At 52.5% G+C, this 24,484-nt stretch overlaps 1 protein-coding gene across 3 annotated transcripts in view; it reads right to left on the bottom strand.

The window, feature by feature from the left end:
* Positions 1–17,149: 17,149 nt before the first annotated feature.
* The window catches only part of LOC116954071 (chromodomain-helicase-DNA-binding protein 7-like), a 107,450-nt gene continuing 100,115 nt past the window's right edge, over positions 17,150–24,484 (bottom strand). For all 3 annotated transcript variants that reach the window (XM_076052165.1, XM_076052164.1, XM_076052166.1), the window contains one exon: positions 17,150–23,825. In XM_076052165.1, coding sequence (XP_075908280.1) covers positions 22,623–23,825 — 1,203 coding nt within the window. In that variant the 3' untranslated portion in view covers positions 17,150–22,622. The remainder of the gene's footprint in view (positions 23,826–24,484) is intronic.

Genomic DNA, 24,484 nt, shown 5'->3' on the forward strand with positions numbered 1-24,484 from the left:
TGGTTGATTACGTTCTTCCAAAGATTGCTAAATTTGAGAAAGAGACAAAACACAAACACGGAGACACACAAGCAGACACACAAGCAGAGAGAGACAACACAGAGACACAGAGAGAGAGACACACACAGACAGACACACAAGCAGAGAGAGACAACACAGAGACACACACAGAGAGAGAGACACAGACAGACACACAAGCAGAGAGAGACAACACAGAGACACAGAGAAAGAGAGAGAGACACACAGACACACAAACAGAGAGAGACAACACAGAGACACACAGAGAGAGAGACACACAGACAGACACACAAGCAGAGAGAGAGAGAGAAACACAGAGACACACAGAGAGAGAGAGACACAGACAGACACACAAGCAGAGAGAGACAACACAGAGACAGAGAGAGACACACACAGACAGACACACAAGCAGAGAGAGACAACACAGAGACACACAGAGAGAGAGACACACACAGACAGACACACAGAGAGAGAGACACACACAGACAGACACACAAGCAGAGAGAGACAACACAGAGACACACAGAGAGAGAGACACACACAGACAGACACACAAGCAGAGAGAGACAACACAGAGACACACAGAGAGAGAGAGAGACACACACAGACAGACACACAAGCAGAGAGAGACACACACAGACACACAAGCAGAGAGAGACACACACAGACAGACACACAAGCAGAGAGAGACAACACAGAGACACAGAGAGAGAGACACACACAGACAGACACACAAGCAGAGAGAGACACAGACAGACACACAAGCAGAGAGAGAGAGAGAAACACAGAGACACAGAGAGAGAGACACACACAGACAGACACACAAGCAGAGAGAGACAACACAGAGACACAGAGAGAGAGACACACACAGACAGACACACAAGCAGAGAGAGACACACACAGACAGACACACAAGCAGAGAGAGACAACACAGAGACACACACAGAGAGAGACACACACAGACAGACACACAATCAGAGAGAGACAACACAGAGACACACAGAGAGAGAGACAGACAGACACACAAGCAGAGAGACACACAGAGAGAGAGACACACACACAGACACACAAGCAGAGAGAGACACACTGAGAAAGAGAGAGACACACACAGACAGACACACAAGCAGAGACAGACAACACAGAGACACAGAGAGAGACACACACAGACAGACACACAAGCAGAGAGAGACACAGACAGACACACAAGCAGAGAGAGAGAGAGAGAAACACAGAGACACACAGAGAGAGAGACACACACAGACAGACACACAAGCAGAGAGAGACAACACAGAGACACACAGAGAGAGAGACACACACAGACAGACACACAATCAGAGAGAGACAACACAGAGACACACAGAGAGAGAGACACAGACAGACAGACAGACACACAAGCGGAGAGAGACACAGAGAGAGAGACACACACAGACACACAAGCAGAGAGAGACACACACAGAGAGAGAGACACACACAGACAGACACACAGAGAGAGACAAAGAGAGAGAGAGAGACACACACATCGAAACTCTCCCCGCTTGCGCGCGTCCTTGGGTGGAGCCGTCTCCTCTGCTGCTGCTGCTCACGAGCAGCTGAGCCCATTTCGTCGCTCCGTCTCCACGGCGTGGGTCCTCTCTCGGTCGAGTCCGCGACCCGCCGCTCCGCGTGGAGCGCGCGCACCCGGCGGCGAAGAGAGCGAGTCCTCATCCCCGCGACGCGCACAATCAGAAGCGGAATATTTGTTTACACTGGAGGAATCCGATGAGCTATAAAGCGCTTTTTTCCACAGACGAGACGGACACGCGCACACAGGCCGTAGCGCAAATAACAATCCGACTAAACAGGGCGGTCCAGATGTCTTGTGACGTGCGTACCCGTCCCTACTGGACATCTGTGAAAAGAGCTTTATAGCTCATCGGATTCCTCCTGCACTATAAATACATATTGTGATTCTTGTGACCCCCCAATTAATTGACCCGTAACATGTTGTTCCCGTTGCATATTAATTTCTGTTTTTAATAAAAGTTACTCAAAAACACGTTCAGTGTTAATTAAATGGGGCTCACAAGACAGCTGGACCACCTTGAACACACAAAAAACACCGCGGCCTTTAAAAGATAAATAAAATATGCAATAGGCGACGTTTCGGGCAATGGTGCTTCTTTAGAGTGACAGCAGTGGATTTACCATGGCCGGTGATGATGCTGATTATATAAATGTATTAACGTGACCTGATCCGGCCACTTGAATCTGCTACATTCACAGTGTTTTAAAAATATAAATTTAACATGGATTCTGTAATTGAATTGCGAGCACTCTTAGAATGAGAGGTCCGCAGATATCACGTGGGAACGGTTGGTGGTGGTGGTTGTGGTGGTTGTGGTGGTCGTTGTTGTGGTGGTGGTGGTTGTGGTGGTTGTGGTGGTTGTGGTGGTGGTGGTGGTTGTGGTGGTTGTGGTGGTCGTTGTTGTTGTTGTGGGGAGCGGTGGTGCGGCGGTTAGCGCTGCATTACAAACCCCGCAATCCGAGTTCGATTCCCGCTCACGACTACCAATAATCGGTGACGAATATCTGAACAGGTACCTGGGCCTCCCCTAGGTCGACTCAGCCTCAAATGAGTACCTGGTGCGGTGTGTAAACATCGCCACGAGGGAGACAAAGGCGGACGGGCGTGGTTGCTGGCCACCCACCCCCTCGTGTGCCGTGCCGGCCTTCATAGGTGCTCGCTAACCGCACTTTGCCCCGACAGTCTGTTAAGGCTATACGGCGGAGCTTTAGCTTTGCCTTTGGTGTTGGTTGTTGTTCTGTGTGCCGGGCATAAGGGCGTGGTGTATCTGTGCAGGGTGTAAACATAGGTGCCCGCTAACAGCACTTGCCCCCTACAGTCTCACAGGCTACACGGGGGATCTTTGTCTTTATCCTGTCTGTGTGTGTGTGGGGGCAGCGACTGTGTAGCGATTCGCGCGCTGCGCTACGAACCCGGCGACTCGAGTTCGATTCCCGCTCAGGCCACCGCCGGTGACGATTATTTGAAGAGTCTGTTAAAGGCTGTACGAGGGAGCTTTGTCTTTGTGCGTGTGTATTTCAATGTCAGTTTGTGTTCCACAGCCTGCGAGAGGCTACACGGGGCGCTTTGTCTCTATTTGTGTGTCTGGACCCCCCACCCACACCCCACTCCGAGCCCTGCGCCGACCTTAATAGGCGCTCGCTGACAGCGCTTGCCCCAACAGCCTGCGCAGGATACACGGGGGACCTTTGTCTTTGTGTTTTGTTTATTTCTGCAGTAGGAAGGGCGGGTGAGGGGCGGGGTGAGGGGCGGGTGGGGGGGCAATGGGGGGGGGGGCGATGGGGGGCAGTGAGGATGGGGGTGAGGTCATCCCTGTGAAGACGAGAGATGTGATGTCCGTGACGTCACCGTGTCGAAGCATGCCGTCACAATTTCATCATCATCAGCAGCAGTATTACACTGATGATGAGTATCATCCTGAGCATCATCATCAGCAGCATAAGGCGCACCATCACCAGTAGCAACATCATCAGCAGTTGCTGTAGCAGTGGCATCACCCACGAACGCACACCCATCACACACATCACACGCACACCCATCACACGCACACCCATCACACGCACACACATCACACGCAGCATCAAAGACAAAGCTCTCCCGTGTAGCCTTTACAGACTGTAGGGGCAAGTGCTGCTAGCGAGCACCTATGAAGGCCGGCACGGCACATGAGGGGGTGGTGGCCAACAACCACGCCCGGCCGCCTTTGTCTCCCAAGTGGCGATGTTTACACACCGTACCGGGTACTCATTTGAGGCTGAGTCGACCTAGGGGAGGCCCAAGACCGGTTCAGATAATCGTCACCGGTGTTGGCCTTGAGCGAGAATCGAACTCGGGTCACCGGGTTGGTAGTGCAGCTCGGTAACCACTACGCTACCGCTCCCCATCACACGCAGCACCACCCACACACCAATCACACACAGCATCACCCACACACCGACCACACACAGCACCACCCACACACCAATCACACGCAGCACCACCCACACACCAATCACACACAGCACCACCCACACACCAATCACACACAGCACCACCCACACACCAATCACACACAGCACCACCCACACACCGACCACACACAGCACCACCCACACACCGACCACACACAGCATCACCCACACACCAATCACACACAGCACCACCCACACACCAATCACACGCAGCACCACCGACACACCAATCACACACAGCATCACCCACACACCGACCACACACAGCATCACCCACACACCAATCACACACAGCACCACCCACACACCAATCACACGCAGCACCACCCACACACCAATCACACACAGCACCACCCACACACCAATCACACACAGCACCACCCACACACCAATCACACGCAGCACCACCGACACACCAATCACACACAGCATCACCCACACACCGACCACACACAGCATCACCCACACACCAATCACACACAGCACCACCCACACACCAATCACACGCAGCACCACCCACACACCAATCACACACAGCACCACCCACACACCAATCACACACAGCACCACCCACACACCAATCACACACAGCATCACCCACACACCGACCACACACAGCATCACCCACACACCAATCACACACAGCACCACCCACACACCGACCACACACAGCACCACCCACACACCGACCACACACAGCATCACCCACACACCGATCACACACAGCACCACCCACACACCAATCACACACAGCACCACCCACACACCGACCACACACAGCACCACCCACACACCAATCACACACAGCATCACCCACACACCAATCACACACAGCACCACCCACACACCGACCACACACAGCACCACCCACACACCGACCACACACAGCACCACCCACACACCAATCACACACAGCATCACCCACACACCGACCACACACAGCACCACCCACACACCAATCACACACAGCATCACCCACACACCGACCACACACAGCACCACCCACACACCGACCACACACAGCACCACCCACACACCAATCACACACAGCACCACCCACACACCAATCACACACAGCACCACCCACACACCAATCACACACAGCACCACCCACACACCGATCACACACAGCATCACCCACACACCGACCACACACAGCACCACCCACACACCAATCACACACAGCACCACCCACACACCAATCACACACAGCACCACCCACACACCAATCACACACAGCATCACCCACACACCGATCGACACGCAGCATCACCCACACACCGACCACACACAGCACCACCCACACACCGATCGACACGCAGCATCACCCACACACCGATCGACACGCAGCATCACTCACACGCTCACACCGACGACACTCCCAATCCACTTCACCCCCCACCATTCTCATCAGCCCCCCTTTCACTGTGGTTGCGAATCTCGTGGAGTTCACCGCACGTGGCATCCTGACACACACACACACGTGTCACGCACGCTGCCCACACTCGTGACACATAGCTCCCGCGTGCCCGTTACCACGCACAGCGCAGCCCTGGTCGCAGGTACCGTATTCTCCAGATTATAAGACGCATTCGCTCCCCCTCCCATCCCCATCTTAATTTACAAGCAGACGTTTGGGGTGCGTTTTATAATCCGTGTTGTCTTTGTGGTACCAGAGGGGACTAAAAGGGCGCCGCATGGGCGAGAGAAGAGGTGGGCTGATGTGGTGCAGGAGGATGTGGAGCTGAGTGGACTTGCCGACGACTGGTACCAGCGGTGTCACTATCGACCTCTGTGGAGGAGGCTCGTGAAGGACGCCGCTACTGGTCAGTTGAAGGCAGTCGCCCTCCAGCAACAACGGAGGACAGAGGAACGACGCTCACGACGAGCAGAGCTCCGGGCGGCAAAAGGGATGAGAGTTGGCTCAGTAGTGGGCACAGGTGGTGCATCTGCCAGTCGGTCAGTCAACCCATGGCACCTGGGTCTGTTCCGTAACCTCTTGCCAGCGGGCCTTCGATACTTCACGTGGCCTCAAAGTGCACCTAGCCTGGCACAGGCGCCGTGGTGACGTCACTTCCGCTTAGTGGTGAACGACAGTTGTTAGGTTATGACACCAGATGTGTGGGGGCGCCACGGTGGCTAGGAGATGTTAACCATCTCGCCTGGTACACAGGAGGTCGTGGGTTCGATCCGGACCCTGTCGGCTGCTGCTGTATATTTGGAGTTTTCGTGTCTCTCTCCCCGTGGTTACGTGGGTTTTTCTCCGGGTCCTCCGGGTTTTCCATCCACATTTAGAAACATTTAGAGTATTTGACTGCTGCTATAAATTTCCACATCTGGCCAGATCGCTTCTGAAAAAGCGTTAAATAGCTCGGTGGGCCTTATCTGGTAAAATAAAATAAAAACCGAATATGCTGTAGTTTAATAGTGCAACTTTGTTAACAGCAGTCAAAAGCCATCGCCATCTCTCACGGTCCCACGATGTCATCATAACAACAACAATCATCCACCCAGCACGTGCATCACAACATGGAGAGGCGTTTCTCACTCCATCTCCCCGGTGGATGTCCTCACTCAAGGCGCATTTCCACTCCCTTGATTGCCGCTCCGCTCTTAGTCTTGGCCCACGGGGAGTCGCTCCCTTCCGACCATTGTCGAGCCCTCCCTGCCCAAGCCTCAATCGCAATTGTTAACAGCTTGGATGATGATGACGACGATGATCCTGCTGCTGCCATTATCCTGCGTGTGCTCTCGAATCCACGTCTTCCTTCTCCGCCTCTCGGTGTCATTACATGCTCTGCCTCTCTCCACAGCGGGTACGTCGATTGACCCGATTTTGTGTGACCTTTGAGATGGGGTGGTTCATCTGTGAAAAATGAGCTCCATAGCTCATCTGGATTTCTCCAGTATGAATAAATATTCTGATTCGGATACTGCCGTGGGGAGTAATGGTCAGCGATATGGATTTAAAATCCAGAGGTCGCTGATTCGAGTCGATCTCCCGGAACGGCAATTCAAACTGGTGCAAGTTTTATTTAAACCTGAATCCACCTCTTCCACGACGTCTAGTCAGTGTGGAAGAGTAGGCCAAATACAGTCCAGAGCAGGTTCTACTCTCGTTGGACCGCCTTACCGCCAGCAGTGGCACGGAGCAAGCAATTGCAGGGCTGTGCCCCCTAAACAAAGCTGTTTAAAATCTTTTTTTATTTTACCAGGCAAGAAGTCCTACTAAGCTGTTACGTAGCTCTTTATCAGAAGCGGCCTGGCCATCACAAATGATAGCTCAACGAAGTGGCTGGCTTATCGTGTGGAAATTAATTTCAGCCAAATACTCTAAACGCGTAATGTTGATTCTATTTGTGAAGGGGGAAAACCCGGAGGACCCGCTCAAAAATATCCACGCGACCACGAGGTGAGAGAGGCACCGCAAACTCCAAAGAAACAGCAGCAGGCGTCAAGGTCGGGATGGAACCCACGACCTCCTGCAGACCGGGCGAGGGAGTTAACATCTCCTAGCCACGGCGGCGCCCCTTTACCCTACAGAGGCGGGTGGGGAGGAACAGGGTGAGCTGTAGGGAGGAGGAGGAGGAGGTGGACGAGGTCATTGATGATGTGTGGGAGATTTTGTTGCTATGAGAGGCGTGAGTGTTCGTCAGTGTTCGTCCCGGGGATGGAATGGCGAGATGCCGGGGACGAGGGGGTGAGACAGTAGCAGGGGGACGCAGAGGGCGTTGACTCACTCGCCACAGCCACCAACGCCCTCTCGTGCTGCCCAGCAGAGCGATGGGGAATTTGTTGAGCACGCGACGGAGGGAGGGGCAGGAGGAGGGGGGCTGGGGGGGGGGCACGAGGTGGGGGGAGGGGGGCCTGGCTCCACATCTTCTCGTATGAGGGGTGGGGGGGCATTAATGTTGTGTGGGAGCCCGCGATTACGGGGTACACCGCTCAGGATAATTAAATCGGGGTCCGCCCGTGGGTCCATTGTAGTGCCGGCCTTGTGTCCGACGTTTCGCGCCCTCCACGTGCTGGGAACTTAATTCCCTAAGAAGCTCACAGCACGTGGAGCGAAGCGTCGCAACGTCATCTTTTTTTGTAAACAAATCGCGCCGAACAACACGCGCACTGATACAACCCGAAACCACACCGGATAGCCACACAGCTCAAGGACAAACAGCCTACGCCGTGATGGGGACGAGCTGATGATGGGGAGGATGAGGGCTGGGTGTGTGTCGCTCTGAAGGTGGTTGTGTGTGTGTGTGTGATGGGTGTTGGGTGTGCGTGTGACGAGGCTACCGTTGATGATTTGGTATATCAGGATATTGATTATGGTCGTACGGTATGAGGAAGCTGCTGCTGATGATGATGATAATCACGTCGTGTGGAAGGCATTGCCCGGTTACCTCGTGTACGAATAACGAAATCAGCCCTTACTCAATCCACTGCTGGATGAAGGCTTCCCGTGGTCGCTTTTCAGGACAAACGTTCACGAGAGCATCGTAAAAAAAGATTCGTGATTGTGTCAGAATAACTAAAAGTTGGATGAATGACTCAAGGTGATGACGACGACGACGGTGGATGAATCAGAAAACACATGAAGGCATTTATTGGAAAGTGACTCCATCAATGAATGAGAACATTCATAAACCGGCGAATGAATGCAAGCAAATGCATCACCTCGTGACTCTCCAACCCGCTTATTATCGAACGACGGAACGAATGAATCTCGCGGCACCAGAGGGAGGCTGCGTGGGAATGACTGCATGGGAATGACTGCATGGGAATGACTGCATGGTAAGAACTGCATCGCTCCATCCCGGGGGCAGCAGACACCAAAACGCCGTTGAGCTCCATCTCCTCATGGTCGCTGGCGACGCCCGAATGATTCGGGACTGGATGACCGCTCTCACAGCTCCACCGCGGGGCGGCGAAAGAAGGGACCACGACAGCTCCAAGCCACGGCATTGTCAAGCAGTGTCACAGAGCCTGCCACATGCGATTGCCCTCGACGGAACAAAAACAATCGATCCAGAGGCAGCGCAGCACGAACCGAGTGTGTGCCGATTCACAATTTCTGCTTTTCGGGTGAGATCACCGTGGAGTTTACAAATGACAATTGTCAGCTGTTTATCCCTCGTTCAACCGACAGAGCCACTTACGTCGGGTGGAGAGGTGTGCCCCCGATAAATTTGGGGGTTTTCAGCAAAACCGGAGGAATGATGGAAGATGATTGTTGAAACGCCCAAGCAGAATGTTGACAATTTTTTGTACGCGACGTTTCTCTGCAAATGTTAAACCATCATCCTTCATCATCATCAGGCGTGAAGAGAAGCTCGGCTCTCGCGTGGCAAGCGTTCAGGGTAAAAAGGCGCAGGCCTGCAACTACTGCTCGCGGCCACTGCTGACGGAAGGGGGCTGCACTAGGAGCTCTCGAGAGGGAGAGAGAGAGAATACCTCTAGATGAGGACATTTTGGACTACTCTTCCACACGCGCGACCTTGGCAATTGGCTGACTGGTGGTCGTACAGGACTCGCTGATACTGCTGGGTGGGTAGAGGCAGTGGGGGGTTACACTCACGGGCGCGTGCGTGTGTGTGTCCGTGTGCAACAACATTTTTCCCCCACGCAAAATAAATGTATTGATGGGGGCGATTTATGTAACCAAGGCCAATAGAAGTTTGTATCTGGGACGGTTTGATGGACGCCGAATTTAAATGAGATCTGAATGATCGCTCACTCAACCACTCTGGTATTCTCGGGGGGAGTGAGACAGGAGAGCCGAGAGAGAGCCAGCAACGCCCGCGGGCATACCAGTTGCTAGTCATCATCATCACCATCAGCCAGGGTCAATCCACTGCAGGATAAAGGCATTCCTAAGCCGCCGCCGCCACCTCTCACGATCCTGCGATACTGCAATCCACCGAGCACCTTGCACACAATCCGATTTCATCGCTCCATCTCCTCGGCGGTTCTCATCTCTTTAGACGCGCTCCTATGCCTTGGCTGTCAAGCCAAGACACATTTTTTTGTTGCTTAAACACGTGGCACAATTCTGCCACAAACCCTCTTTTATATATATTTTATTATTTTATTGTTTTCCTTCAACGTGACTTTACCGAAAGAACTAAGAATATGAATTACTGCAGTCACGAAAGCTTTAAATCAAAAATTAAACCCTCTTTTATTTGTTTTGGAGCAGTTGCAAAGCACCACCACCACCACACGAGCTTCACTTCAGCCGGGTCTGACCTCGGGTCGAACACCTGGACAAAAATATTTTCTCCGCCCGGCACACCGCGTCCAGTATACACACCCCCACCCAGCCACCAGCCTCCCAGCGAGTCTGTGGAGACAGATTGAGCGAGCGATTAATCTCCTTCGCGTGGCTCGTTCTCGAACACGGAGCACAGAGCGCAGCACACCACGCCACAGGCCCCGTGTTTGATCCATTACCATGGAGATCGCCTTATCTGCACCCGGGTGTCCGGTTGAGCCAACCAGAAAAAAAAAACATTTGGCGTATGGTGGGGGCGGGGGGGGGGGGGTCTGGGGGGGAGGGGGGGGGCTGGAAACTTCCCAAGTTGGAGGAGGAGATGGAGGGAGGGGGCTTTCTTTAAATGTCAAGCTTATTAAATAATAACACTCGTCATTACAACCACGCAATTGTGAATGTAACGTTTTGACTTAAAACTTTCGTGACTGCAGGAATTCATATTCTTGGTTCTTTTGGTAAATACTCTTTGGTTCTATTGGGTAAAGTCCCTTCACCTGATGAAGGCCGCTTGTGTTGTGGCCGAAACGTCGTGAATTTTTGTTGTTTTATTTTCACCTACGTGACTTTACCCCATAGAACGAAAGAGTATGGATCCTAGCAGTCACGAAAGCTTTAAATCTTTTGGTAAAGTCACGGAAATAGAAAACAAAAAAATAAAACAAAATTAAACATTTAAAGAATAAAAAATTAAGTTTACATTGAAAATAATAAAAGCAAAAAAACCACAAAATATAAATAGTAAAATAAAATTTGGAGCCTTGCCCCCCCTCTCTCCGCCTGGTGAAGACCGCGTGTGTTGCGATCGAAACGTCGTGGTTTTTTTGCTTTTATTGTGTTCAATTTATTTTTTTATTTACATTTGATTTAACAATTTTTAATTGTTTTTTTACGTTTATTATATTCAATGTATTATTTTATTTTATTATTTTTAATTTTACTTTTATCTTATCTATATTTTTGGTTTTCTATTTACGTGACTTTACCGAAAGAACCAAGAATGTGAATGTAACAACCGAGTTTAAACGCCAAACGACCAGCAATCATTAAAATTTTATCGGCTAAATGGAGTGAGACTCGTCGGACATGGTAATCAGAATCTGATTATTTAGACTGCAGAAGCAATCCGATGAGCTATGAAGCTCTTGTTCACCAATGTCCAGCAGGGACGGGTCAGAACGTTACAACAACAAATAATACAAGCAGCACGATAGGAGGGCAAAGTATAGGAAAGGTAAACAAATCACTTTAAAAAATACAAATAAAACTGAAACAATTTGTTTTTTTATCGTGCCATGTAAAGCCCACGGAACTATTAACTAATTTTTCAGAAGCGACCTGGCCACAAATGATAGCTGAACAAAGCGGCTTATCACGTGTAAATGTATAGGTGGTGTGGGGTAGTGGGTACCTTGTGAGGTACCGACTCGTTACCCTGGTCACTAAGGTAATAGTGGTAACCGTGGCAACGATTGACACAGGTGGCGCGAGGGGGGCGGGGCTTGTGATGGTGACAGAGGGGCGGGGGGGTACACGTGGGTGGGGGGGGGGGTCTATAAATACCCCTCCCCCTCCCTAATATGGGCATGAGCGCGTGACCCCGCGTGCTGTGGGGGGGGGGGTGCCGTGGCAAGAGGTGGAGACCGCGGGGACAGCCCCTCCCCCCGACCCCTTCTCGGCCGGCCCCGCCCCTCGCCGTGTCCCTGCGGGCTGTTGCCATGGCAACGCCGCGTGTTTCCCGCTCCCCGGGGTCGCGCGCCGGGAACAACATCCTGGCGGTTGCCGTGGCAACGCGCGCAACAACACGCGCGGGTGGTTAAAGGGAACGCGCGGAACTCCCCACAAGAGCCAGAGAGAACTCAACCCCATCACGGTTGCCATCACACACGCACACAACACGTTAAATAATATTGTTTGTGTGTTGTTGTGTGTGAGGGGAACACACACAACAACACAGCACGCGCGCACGTTGTTCAGCACGATCGCTAAAGCCAACAGGCACCGAGCCGCTCGTTCGCATGAACTTCCCCCTTCACTCCGTAATAACGCACGAGGGATGTTATTGTGTTTGTAGCGCGGTATTGCCATCGCACGCAGCAGCAGCAGCAGCAAACAACGCCGCAAACATTTGGACATTTTGGGACGAATTTCGTTGAAACCGACAACAGTTGCGCAACCTCCGATAACGACAACTCGCTGGGTGTCGTAGGCGTGCTACATTCACAACCGGCGTGCGTGTGTACCTAAATAAAGTTCCGCGCGTCCATATAATTAATGAGTATAATAATTATGATGGTCTTGGCGAGGGAAGGCGATGCTACTGTACGCGGTGTGTATGTTAACGTGTGGCGGGAGATGTTTTGACCCCCACCACCACCCCCTCCGACGTCCTTTGCCGCGAATTTGGCGGCGAGGCTGGATCGGAATGCGGGCAACGTCGCATTCCAGCGTGATGTTAGTGAGGGATGTTAGTGAGGGATTGTTCCTGAGGGATTGTTCCTGAGGGATTGTTAGTGAGGGATTGTTCCTGAGGGATTGTTCCTGAGGGATTGTTCCTGAGGGATTGTTAGTGAGGGATTGTTCCTGAGGGATTGTTAGTGAGGGATGCTAGTGAGGGATGTTCGTGAGGGATTGTTCCTGAGGGATTGTTAGTGAGGGATTGTTCGTGAGGGATGTTAGTGAGGGATGTTAGTGAGGGATTGTTCGTGAGGGATGTTCCTGAGGGATTGTTCATGAGGGATGTTCGTGAGTGATGTTCCTGAGGGATTGTTCCTGAGTGATTGTTCGAGAGGGATGTTCCTGAGGGATTGTTCATGAGGGATGTTCGTGAGGGATGTTCCTGAGGGATTGTTCGTGAGGGATTGTTCGTGAGGGATTGTTCGTGAGGGATGTTAGTGAGGGATGTTCGTGAGGGATGTTCGTGAGGGATTGTTCGTGAGGAATTGTTCGTGAGGGATTGTTCGTGAGGGATTGTTCGTGAGGGATGTTCGTGAGGGATGTTAGTGAGGGATGGTCGCCATGGCTCCCCTGTGGCGATGCGCGAGGAATCCGTTGCGCGACTTCACGGCAAGGCGGGGGTCGCGGCCGAAAGCCCCCTCGCCCTCACCCCCAACAACTACGGTACCCATAGCAACCAACACGAACCAAACTACGGTACCCATAGCAACCAACACGAACCAAACTACGGTACCCATAGCAACCAACACGAACCAAACTACGGTTACCCATAGCAACCAACACGAACCAAACTACGGTTACCCATAGCAACCAACACGAACCAAACTACGGTACCCATAGCAACCAACACGAACCAAACTACGGTACCCATAGCAACCAACACGAACTACGGTACCCATAGCAACCAACACGACCCAACTACGGTACCCATAGCAACCACCTCCGAGTACTCTCAACCAACCATAACGAGCCATATACCAAGCCGGACTACCAGTCCAGGCAGCTAGACCTAGCCATATCAACTCGCACTAACCAACCAAACCGAACTAGCTATAACCACCCCGAGATAACTAGCCATAACTATCCCGAGCAAACCATCCCAAAGAATGAGCCCTCGCCATAACAACTATCACTAACGACTTGCCATTTCCCTCGCTGGCCCCTCGCCTTAACACTCACCGAATATCCCTTGCCCCAACATGCAGCCCTGACCACAACACTTCGCCATAAACCCAACACCCCTACATCCCTAACACAATGGCCATCACCCTAACGACCTTAACCCGTACTCTTAGCCTCGACCCTTCAAGCCCAACAGACCTTTTCTACTTTACAAACACTTCCATCAGTCGCGGTCGGGGGTTGTGATGCGCTTGATAGGTACCGGTCTGGGTCACCTCAAAGCCATGCAACACATTCGCCTCCACACCCATGGGATTGTTGCTTCAAGCAGCGTTCGCTTCAAGCTGGACACCTCTGGGACACGCAGGAACACTTGTCCCGCGTTGCTGTACTGCATCAAAAGGCACCCAGTGTCCGCGCAGTGCGTTTGCACCTACAACAGCACAGTCATCGCTTAGCCATGGTCGATCCACTGCTGGATGAAGGCCTCAAACCGTCAACCACTTCTCGCGATCCTGCGATGTGCTGGAGCTCGGGCCCTGGCAGCTCCGTCCGAAATGAAGCGCGGTTGTCAGTTGCATAAAAACAAGTTTTACCCTTTCCGGCAATAAAACAGGTGTTCATAGATGTTCATAAACCAAATAGATACTTATTTCAAGGCATTAAGTCTGCATTAACCACACGTACTTGTGGCAAAACATGCAAACAAACATGCTCTGATAATAACGTAAGCCAAGGCCGTAGCCATGGAGTCAACATTGGGGGGGGACCAAATCTTCCAGGGTGTCTGGGGGGTCCCAACCCAACAAAATATCTACATTTTAAAACTAATTTCCTGCCTACAATATTGAAAAATTCACTAACACATGGGATGGACTTTTTTATTATTACTTTTACAATAATGTCTAATAGTGTATTGTATTACATTGCTCTGTTTTTACTTTTTTACCATTTCTTGTTTCATTGTATGTAATGGCAGCGATTAGGGATTAATAAAGTACAACCATGACCACAATCATATAAACAGAAATCTATGCATTGATTTATATGAAGTCCAGATATTGTGGCCAAGGTTTCGCAAATTGTTGTTTTTATTTACATAGCATAGCAATTTTTTTTTATATATAGCAACATATTGTGGGGGGGGGGGGGACATTTTGAGCATATTTGAATATTGGAGGGGATGTGTCCCCCCCAATATATATTATAATTACGGCCTTGATGTATGCATTTTCTATGCAACAGATTGGCCTACACCAGAGACAGCCTTCTTCATGGCCTTGTCTCACCACCAGTGTTAGACCAGAGAACGACAACAAGCGAACAGTAACAAAGACAATGCCAGTATCAGAACACTCAGAACTCGGGTCGAGCAGTGATGTGTCATCAGTGTCCAAAATGATGGAAAATAAGAAGAGGTTTTACCCTTTCGGGCAATAAAAAGGTGTCAAGATGTTCCAACACCAAATAGAAACCTTTTGCAAGGCATCAAAAGTCTGTATTAACCACACAGTACTTGTGGCAAAGCATGCCAACAAACATGCTCCGATTATAATACACGCATCGTCTGTGAAACGGATTGGCCTCCACCGATGTTGTGGTGTTTGAACATCTTAACGCCCGGTTTTTATCACGACGGAGTAAAAACACCCCGTTATATTCTTCACCACTTTGATACTGGCAAAGAAAGTCCCATAGATGTAAAACTCCCTTTAAATTGACACCGATTCGCATACGAGCAGGCGCGATTTCACTCAATTTGAAAGATTCCGTCCGACGCACCGAAGATTCGCCGAGTGCCATCGTTTGCGAGAAGGGCGATGCAGGGTCCTGCCAAGTTGCCGCAGCGGGAGAGATTACCGCTATTTATATTCATAAAGGAGCGATGACCACAAATGTTTTTTTTACCCCTTTCCGGCAATAATACAGGTGTTAAGATGTTCAAACACCAGAGAGGCACCACCCCCACTGCACGGCATCAAAAGTCCGCATTAACCACACGTGCTTGTGGCAAAACATGCAAGCATGCTCCCACGTTCTTCGCATCAGACACGCTCTGATGTCTTAACAGAGCATGCTTGTTTGCATGTTTTACCACAAGCATGAGTGGTTACTGCAGACTCGATGCCTTGCAGCGAGTATCTGTTTGGTGTTTGAACATCTTAACACCTCCTGCACTACTCTTTGGTTCTTATAACTACGTGACTTTACCGAAAGAACCAAAGAGGATGGATTCCTGCAGTCACGAAAGCTTCAAATCAAGACCTGTATTATTGCCGGAAAGGGTAAAATGTATTATTTTTTCCCCCATAATTTTGACACTGGCAAAAAAGGGTCCGATAGAGGTAGAGTCATTTGCGGGATTGCTTTATTTTAAAAATCTGATGGGAAAATTTTGACCATGACACTGGCACACAATGGCCTCTTGCTAAACGTCATCACGGCATCTTTAGCATCGGCTGTGAATCAGATGGAGCGTAGTATTTTAAAAGGCTATCATTATTATACCTGCGGCCATGACAGCAGCCGCTGGACTTGAACCATAAACCTCTGCAACAAGCGGCCGAACGTGATACCCCGTTCGGCCGTGTTACCCAACCGAGCCCTGGTCTATACCGGCCCCAACCACCACCTCCAGCAGGCCGCCCGCGTTTAGGATTTTACCACCGACCCGGCACAAACCGGCTGTGGTTACCACGGCGGAAGCTACTCAGCCGTAACCAAAACATTTTAAAAAAATGCCTCGAAATTCTGAGAGAAGCGTTTAAATTCCTCGGATGGGGTCTCCCCCTCCCATAAACCAATCCCCGTCAGCGTGCCCCCGCCGTGGTAAGCGGAGACATTCCAATTATCTTTCCCTGTGGCGTCAACACGGCGAGATGGCACGGGGAGGGATGAATTAAGGGGGGGGGGTCAGCGATTTAAGCCGAGATTCCCACTCGACTCGCACATTTGCACCGTGCCCAATAAATCACGAGTTCGATTCCCGCTTAGTGCCACCGACACACCAGTGACTAATATCTAAACCTGGTGCTTATCCGCCTCTAGGTCGGCTCGTCCTCAAATGAGTACCTGGTGCGATACATCAGCATCGCCCACGATGGAAACAAAGGCGGCCAGGCCCGGTGGTGGCCAATCACCCTGTTGTGTGTGCCGTAGCGGCCTTCATAGGTGGTGTTCGCGATGCCCCAAGAGTCTGTTAAGGGTATGCACGTGGGTACACCTGTGTTGTGTAAATATACCATAACAAAATAACTCCCATTGACACAGTTTGGCAAAAAAGAATGAGTTTTAATAAAAATATCGGCTCCCAAATTCTGATCTACAACTCAGGAATAAATTACAAACAACCATGAGGAGGAAATCTGACTGCATTTCATTGTGACGTAATTCACACACGAGACGGGGGGGGGTAACAACAGGGGCAGTAACTGCGCTACTGCGGGTGCAGAAATTCACGCTCACCGCTTCCAATCCGGGGCTAAGCGGAGATGTGGGTGGGTGGGGGGGGGCACAGTGGGAAGAGGGGGGCACAATGGGGGTGGCTTGGGGGGCAGCACGCAGATTAGTACTCTTACTCTCTCATCTCTCCCCGCTCTCTCTCGCTTTGTACAAAGCGCGGGCGCGGCTGTGTTGAGAAGCAGAGTTGCCTGCCCGCAGCGGCGGCAGCAGCAGCAGCAACAACAAGCAAGCCCGCGAACGGACAAACGGCCCCGCGACTGTTACTCGCGGACACAGTGAACGTGCCCACGAACACAATGAGAACACGCACGCAAAAAAAAACCACACGCACGCGCGCGCGCACAACACGCAGCGATGACGGCGCGCGGCGCACGAGGAAGCAGCGGCGGCAACGCGAGTGAGATGACGCGCGGGTGGTGCGGTCGGCGTTTGCTGGGGTCGGGGGTGGGTTTTTTTTTAGGGATTGGGAGGGGCGGTCTCGGAGGAACTGGTAGTGTCAGAAGAGGATATATTTTGCTGGTGATTCGAGTGGGTTTGGGTGGAGTGCCAATCAAGCTGGGCTCCTGTGAGATGCGATAGATTTGGTAGTGTAACAGCGAGCATGGTGGGATATTCGTGGGGGTTACGGTGAGATTGGCGAGGGTTACGGTGGGATTGGTGGCGTTTCGGGGATATTGGTGGGGTTTCGGTGGGATTGGATGTGTTACGGTGGGGTTTCAGCGGGATCTCGGTGGGATTGGTGGGGTTATGGTGGGGTTTCGGTGGAATTGATTTTGCTATGGTGGGATTACACTGGGATTTCGGTGGGATTGGTGGAGTTATGGTGGTGTTTTGGTTGGATTAGTGGGGGTTGTGGTGTGTTTTGCTGAGGCTAGGAAGGGTTTTTCAGGGTTTTGAGGGTTGAAGGTAAGGTCTGGCGGGATTCAAATGAAATTGCAGCGAGTTTGGTAGTGTTACGTGGTCGGTTCGTGACAAGCATGATGCGATGAGTGGGGCAGGCAGAACAGCGGAATTTGCCATGTTACCAGCAGCAGCAGCCCCCACCACATGATTTGTGAAATCTTGAGAGATGCTTTCACGGCCTCGCGGAAACAACAACTCTGAAACAGTCACCTTGTGCTTGAAGGAAAATAAAAACACAAATATTCCAGAGGAGCAAATGCAAACGCACACCTAGAGAGAGAAACAATAAAACCAACAAATAAAAACAAAAAACGGAAACGTCAACCCAACCGGAGCGTGCGCTGTGGTTTTTTTCCTTCCAACATTCAGCACGTTTGTAACATCGGTGGCGCAGCGCGCGGAGGATGATGAGGTTACCTCGAGGTCTGTACTTTACATGTCGCTACACACTACACGCGATTACAGCAGCTACAATGTACACCTTTACACGTGGCCGGCGCGCGTCACAGTAAAACGCACGCGGCGGTCTTTTCAAGATTTTTTGTACTTTTTTTTGTATTTTTCTATTTTTTAATCAATATACGTATATCTGCTCAGCATGAGGTAATAATAAATAACCAGGGCCGTGTCCCGAAAGGCAAAAAGGAGGCTACAGTCTTGCCAGATGTTCCTCCAAGGGTGTAGGAGCCATGTGGTGAGGGCGTTAAGGTTCGAGTCCGGATTGGTGTGGCGAGTGGGTCGGGGTGGCGTACGTGGGAGGGGTTGCGTGTTTGAGAGCAACTTGGGGAGTATGGGAGGGCGGCCTTGCAGGCAAGCACCCCTCCCTCCCCCTCTATACTTCCCCAACACTTGAATTCACACCCCAGGCGGCCACACCTCACCCGTAATCACACTCGCCCACTGCCACAAACTGATTAATGCCGCTCAGTTCCAACACTGACGCAACCACGAGGGCCACACGTCTCACCGTGAGCACATTGAACGCACACTGTCACACCGTCGCAGAATAAACAGCCCTACAGTTAATACGCACCTAACACACAATCAATTATTCACACTCATTACCCACACTCACAAAACCACATTCAATACACAGACAGCAAATGTGCGAGCGCGCGGGCGCTCACCGACACACTCGCTCACTCACGCACACTCGCGCGCACATCACACCATACCGGACACGCTGGTGAGAGATTCATTCATCACTGCGCCCCACCCCCTCCTCTCTCCACTAATCCGCCCCCAAACTCACCCTCCAACACTCATCATCACCAGCACTCAGCTCCAACTCCCCAGAGGAGTTGATCCTGGCCCTCTGCCTTCTGTCCCACCGCCCTCCACCCCCACCCCAGCCACTCAAAACTCAGAGGCTCCGGGGGCGTGGGGTGGAGGCATGGGGGTGAGAGGTGAGGGGTAAGGGTGGAGCAGCGGACACCCCCTCTCCCGCTCTACCGAGCACAAGCCTGGCCATCGGCGCTGCACTTTACCACGGGCGCCTCCGGGGAGAGGACGACGACATCTGTGTCTTATCTCCGGTCTGCGGGGACCGTATTCTACAGATTGCAAGACACACTCCCCCACCCATCCCTCCCCCTCTGTATTTTAAAGCTAAAGTTGCCCTCTCACCGTGGCTTCGACAGTCAGCCCCTGACCATGTGTGCTGCCATCATGCGTCAGAATAGAGTAGCTTAAAAGCTAAGGGATGAGTCTTGTAATCCCCGGGAGCTGTGTGCGCGCGAGAGAGACCGGATTTGAACAAAAAAAGCTTAACCGCCACCAGGCACCAGTTTGCGGTGCCTCTTACTTTCCAGAGCGTCTTTTTAATCACGGAGGATATGATATTGGCTGTAGGGAGGGGACGGGAGATAGGGGGTGAGAGAAGGAGGTGAGAGAGGGACGGAGGGTTAGGCGAGCTGGAGGTGGTCAGACGTAGGACACTCCCTGTGGCAGAGGAGCAAGGTGGGGGAGGGGGGGGGCTCTTTCTTTGTATTACGCCAATCTGTATGGGGGGGGGGGGGCTCCCTTAACAACACAACCGGCCCCGACAACCCCAACCCCGTGCTTGCGCAACACTGCGGCCCCCTTCCCGCGGGGAAACGGGACCCTGGAGGAGACCAGCGGGGCCGTGGGGCCAGAGCACGGAGGAGTACCTGAATAGTCACAGTGCACCGCGAGTAATTCTATTAAAATACATCTTTGAGAAAAAACAAAACAAATTAATTAAAACCTAAATAAAAAAAATAACGAAACAAATCGCGAGATCTCTGAGTAGTGCTACCTGATGAGTTATTCCATCACTTCAGATTTTTTTTCCGTTATTTGTCAGTGGTGAAAAGTTGAACGGGTTGTTCTGTTTAAAAAGGTCACCCAACCCGAGGGTCCAAGTCCCTCTGAACCGATGGCCAGTGACCCGGTGACCCGGTAACCCGATTTATAGCTGCCGGGGTTATTGCTGCGGCCACAGTCACATTCTGATGGTCCGACTTAAAAAATACACACGGCCGGGTCGATTATCAAATAAAAATAACTATAGAGAAATCAACGAGGCGCTGATATATAACTCCCCGATGTACGTTACATTCGCTCTAAGTCATCCTAATGCACGTCAACTAAAGACAGCTATCGTCGTTAACACGCTAGGGGCCAGTTTTTATATATATATTTTTTAAAGGTTTTACATTATTTTTTTGTGTGTTGTGTTTTTTTTTTGTATTCCTCTTCTCCCATTTGTTTTGGCTACACTGCAAAAACTTCATGCCGATTTACAAACTTTCAACTAATTCAAAAACAAATTCAACATTCATGTCCACTTGCCTATAACTAACAAAGTCACACGGTGGGGGAAGAGGGAGGGGGGGGGACACTCAGATTCCCTCTTATTATTATGAACATTATTGTCGTCGTCGTCGTCATCGTTATTCTTATTACAATATTAAATCACTTGTCGACGTCATTAACAAGTTACGCACAGACACGCGCCAGGCTCTGCTCCTGGCGGGATTCGCTGGGGAAGAAAAAGAGTCCCCTTCAGGTTCGGCCGTTTCACTTAAAAACTTTCACCCTCCTTGCAGCTGTCGCCGCTGTTGCAGCTGCAGCTGCAGCAGCGGCGGCGGCGTGTCGGTGAATTGTAGTAAAGTCGCGTACAATCAGTGTTAGGGAAAGGCAGGCACGTGGCCGGCCCCATGCACATTCACGTCGTAAGCGAGTACTGCGGTCGTGGGAGAGAGGTTTGCGTCTCTCCCCTTTCGTTCATTGGTTTTGTGTTTTTCTTATTTCCGCAGCCGATCGACTTTGCCGTCATCGCTTTTATTACCTGTGATAAGATAGTGTCTCGTGTGATTATTATTATTATTATTATTTTTTAACAGTGTTTGACTCAAGGAAGTATTACGAAATCAAAAATAATAAACTAAAACAAAAAGATACCTGAATACTCGAGGTGAGAGCGGAAAGGGCGTGCGTGCGTGCGCACGTGACGTTCGCTCGCTCATAACCCGAGCGTCCACCTCCGCTCGTTCACGGGGTGACGCAAGGGACGAGCGTGGGGTTGGGGGGCGACGGGCGAGCAAGTGAACGGGCGGGCAAGCACGCACGCACGCCCGGCTCTAGTCAGCAATGCCCGTTGGAAGATTAAACCCGGATTTACTCGCCGCTTGCGCAGCGCGCACGTTGGCGCTCATTCACACACTCGCACGCTCGCACTGTACACACTCGCACACACCGGTACCGGCACAATCGCGGCACGGGCGAATGACCACGCGGCCGCTGCCACCACCACCTCCGCACGTCCAAAATGATCGTTGTCGTCACTGCGTTTGCCGGGGTGCGGTGAAGTTCCCTCGCCTGGCTCGCGCTCCCGCGGTCGGGAGGGCGGTGGGTGGCGGCGGCGTCCGGTGACGGCGCTCGGGAGCCAAGAAATGGCAAGTCGGTGCGTCCAAATCGATGCCGGTTTGTTCAATTATTCATTCGACAAATGCTGGGGGCGGTGGGCACGGGTTGGAGAGCTGAGATGCCCGGAGGGAAGTGGGCGGGGGAGATTGGGGTCGGGTAGACACGTGCCGAGCAGTCGCAGAGGGAACGTAATTAACAAAAATGAGAAAGAAAGACCATCGTCGTCCATTACAAAAAAAGGAAAAAGTAAAAATAAAGGATTCCTGAAGTTTACATTTTTTTCTGGAAAACTGGCGGCCACACCGTGGCATCGCTGAAATTAAATCCCGCTCCAGCTAAACCGCCACCACCCCCCCCCCACACCGCCGCAGCGAGCAACCAACCGGGCCCGCTCCGACAGGGCGGGGGGCGGGGGGCAAAGGGCAAAGGGGCCGACGTCCGCACGCCCCCCCCCCCTCCTGCCATTCCCCTTGGGGCACACGGCGCTTCACTCGGCGCCGGCGTCCGAGTCGGAGTCGTCCAGCAACGTGGAGTCGTCCTCGGTGAGCGACGACAGTCCCGTCTTATTGAGCGCCTCCTCACCGCTGCTGTCGTCTGACGAGTTGTCGTCGTCGTCGTCGTCATCGTCGTCATCGTCGTCGTCATCGTCGTCGTCGTCATCGTCGTCGTCATCCTCCTCCTCTTCTGCCCGTGCGGCCGCAAGTGCTTTCGCCTCCTTCATTTCCCCGCGCCCCTGCTTCTTCGCAACTTTCAGCAGCTGCTGCTGCTGCTGCTGCTTCTGTTGCTCCAGCTCCTGCCGCTGCTGTTCCTGCTGCTGCTGCTCTGCTGCCGCCTGCTTCAGCGCGGCCTTTTTCTTGGCTTTGCCCGTCACGCCGGCGCCCTTGCCCACGCTCGAACGGGCTCTACTCGGCGTCGAACTCACGGCGATTCCCGACTGCTGCTGCTGCAGCAGTTGCTGCTGCTCTTCCTCCTGCTGCTGGTGCTCTTGCTGCTGCTGCTGCTGCTGCTGCGCAAAGCCGGGCAGAGTCACGCCCAGGCCCGACAGTGGGAACATGGAGGGGTAGAGCAGCTGCGGGGACAGCAGGAAGGGGCTGATGGACGCCAGCAGGTTGCTGTTGAACGCTGCCGTGGCGGCGGCGGTGGCGGCCGCCGACCTGCCGCTGGTGCCCGGCGCGCCGTCTTCGTCCACGCCGCCGTCTTTCCCATCGTTCAGCAACGCCGCCATCACCGCCGCCGCCGCCGAAGAAGAAGTCCCCTGCTCCCCGTCCGCTTTTCCGTTTGCGTCGGCGCCGGCGGAGGACGCTAGCGCCGTGTTGAGGAGCCCTCCAAGGCCGAACATGGGCCCCAGCCCCGGCAGCATCATGGGCAGCATCGCCGCAGCGGCCGCGGCCTTCACGTCGTCGGACGACGAGCCGGCGCCGCCGCCCAGCGCCGTCGGGAAGCCCATGAGGCTGGCGAGTTGTAGGCTGTGCAGGCTTTGCAGGTTCGCGAGGTTCGCGAGGTCGCCGGTGCTCGCCGAAAGGAGGCTGCCGCCGCCGGCGCCACCGCCGGCGCCGCCGCCAACGAGGGAGTTTGTCGAGGCTTTGAGGAGCGCAGAGGCCTTGGGGCGGCGCCCGCGCCGGCGCGCGCCCTCCTCCGGCACCACGGGGCCCGTGAGGATACGGCCGAACATGGCGTTGGGGAGGAAGCCCTGACGGACAGAGTGAGCGTGAGAACGCGCAGATTGAGAGATTGGCACGGAGCATGTGGCTGACTAAACATGCGACTGCTTAAGCCGACTAGACTGGTAGGAGAATGACCGACGTAAACTCACAGACTCGAACTTGACTGAAAGGCCACACACGTCGGTAAAAAAAGCAGCAATGCATGTGAGAATAAGAAACAGTGGTCCTTAATAAATAACGTCACGAAGAAGCGGTCCTTAAAGATCCGCAAGTTGTCGACCCCTGAACTAGACGAAGACTAGGGCCGAAATTGGACATGCTGGCGAAATGAACCCAGGTCCTAGCAACGGCGTGGACATGGCGTAGGGTGGCGACATGACCGAGCGGGAGCACGCTCACTGCCGAGAATTGCGGTGCGGGGTCAGCGGCCGCCCCGGTTAATACCACGAGGGTGGATTAACCGACAAATACGCTCCCCCCCCCCAACCCCGTCCGCTTCACAGCAGACATTTAACATTCACAACGTTCATCTGAAAAGTATATCCCCCCCCAAGATGCGGTAAATTACTTAATTGGAGAAAAACACGCAACAGTGTAGCATCGCCCGGAAGGCCCACTCGGCAAGCCAGTGTCCCGTTACACTTGTGCCACACACGGCCAGCTCCCAAAGGGGGAGCCCCCCTGA

The sequence above is a fragment of the Petromyzon marinus genome, chromosome 54 (genome assembly GCF_048934315.1).
Source record: "Petromyzon marinus isolate PM22_M1 ecotype Great Lakes invasive population chromosome 54, UKy_Petmar_22M1.pri1.0, whole genome shotgun sequence".
Taxonomy (NCBI): domain Eukaryota; kingdom Metazoa; phylum Chordata; class Hyperoartia; order Petromyzontiformes; family Petromyzontidae; genus Petromyzon; species Petromyzon marinus.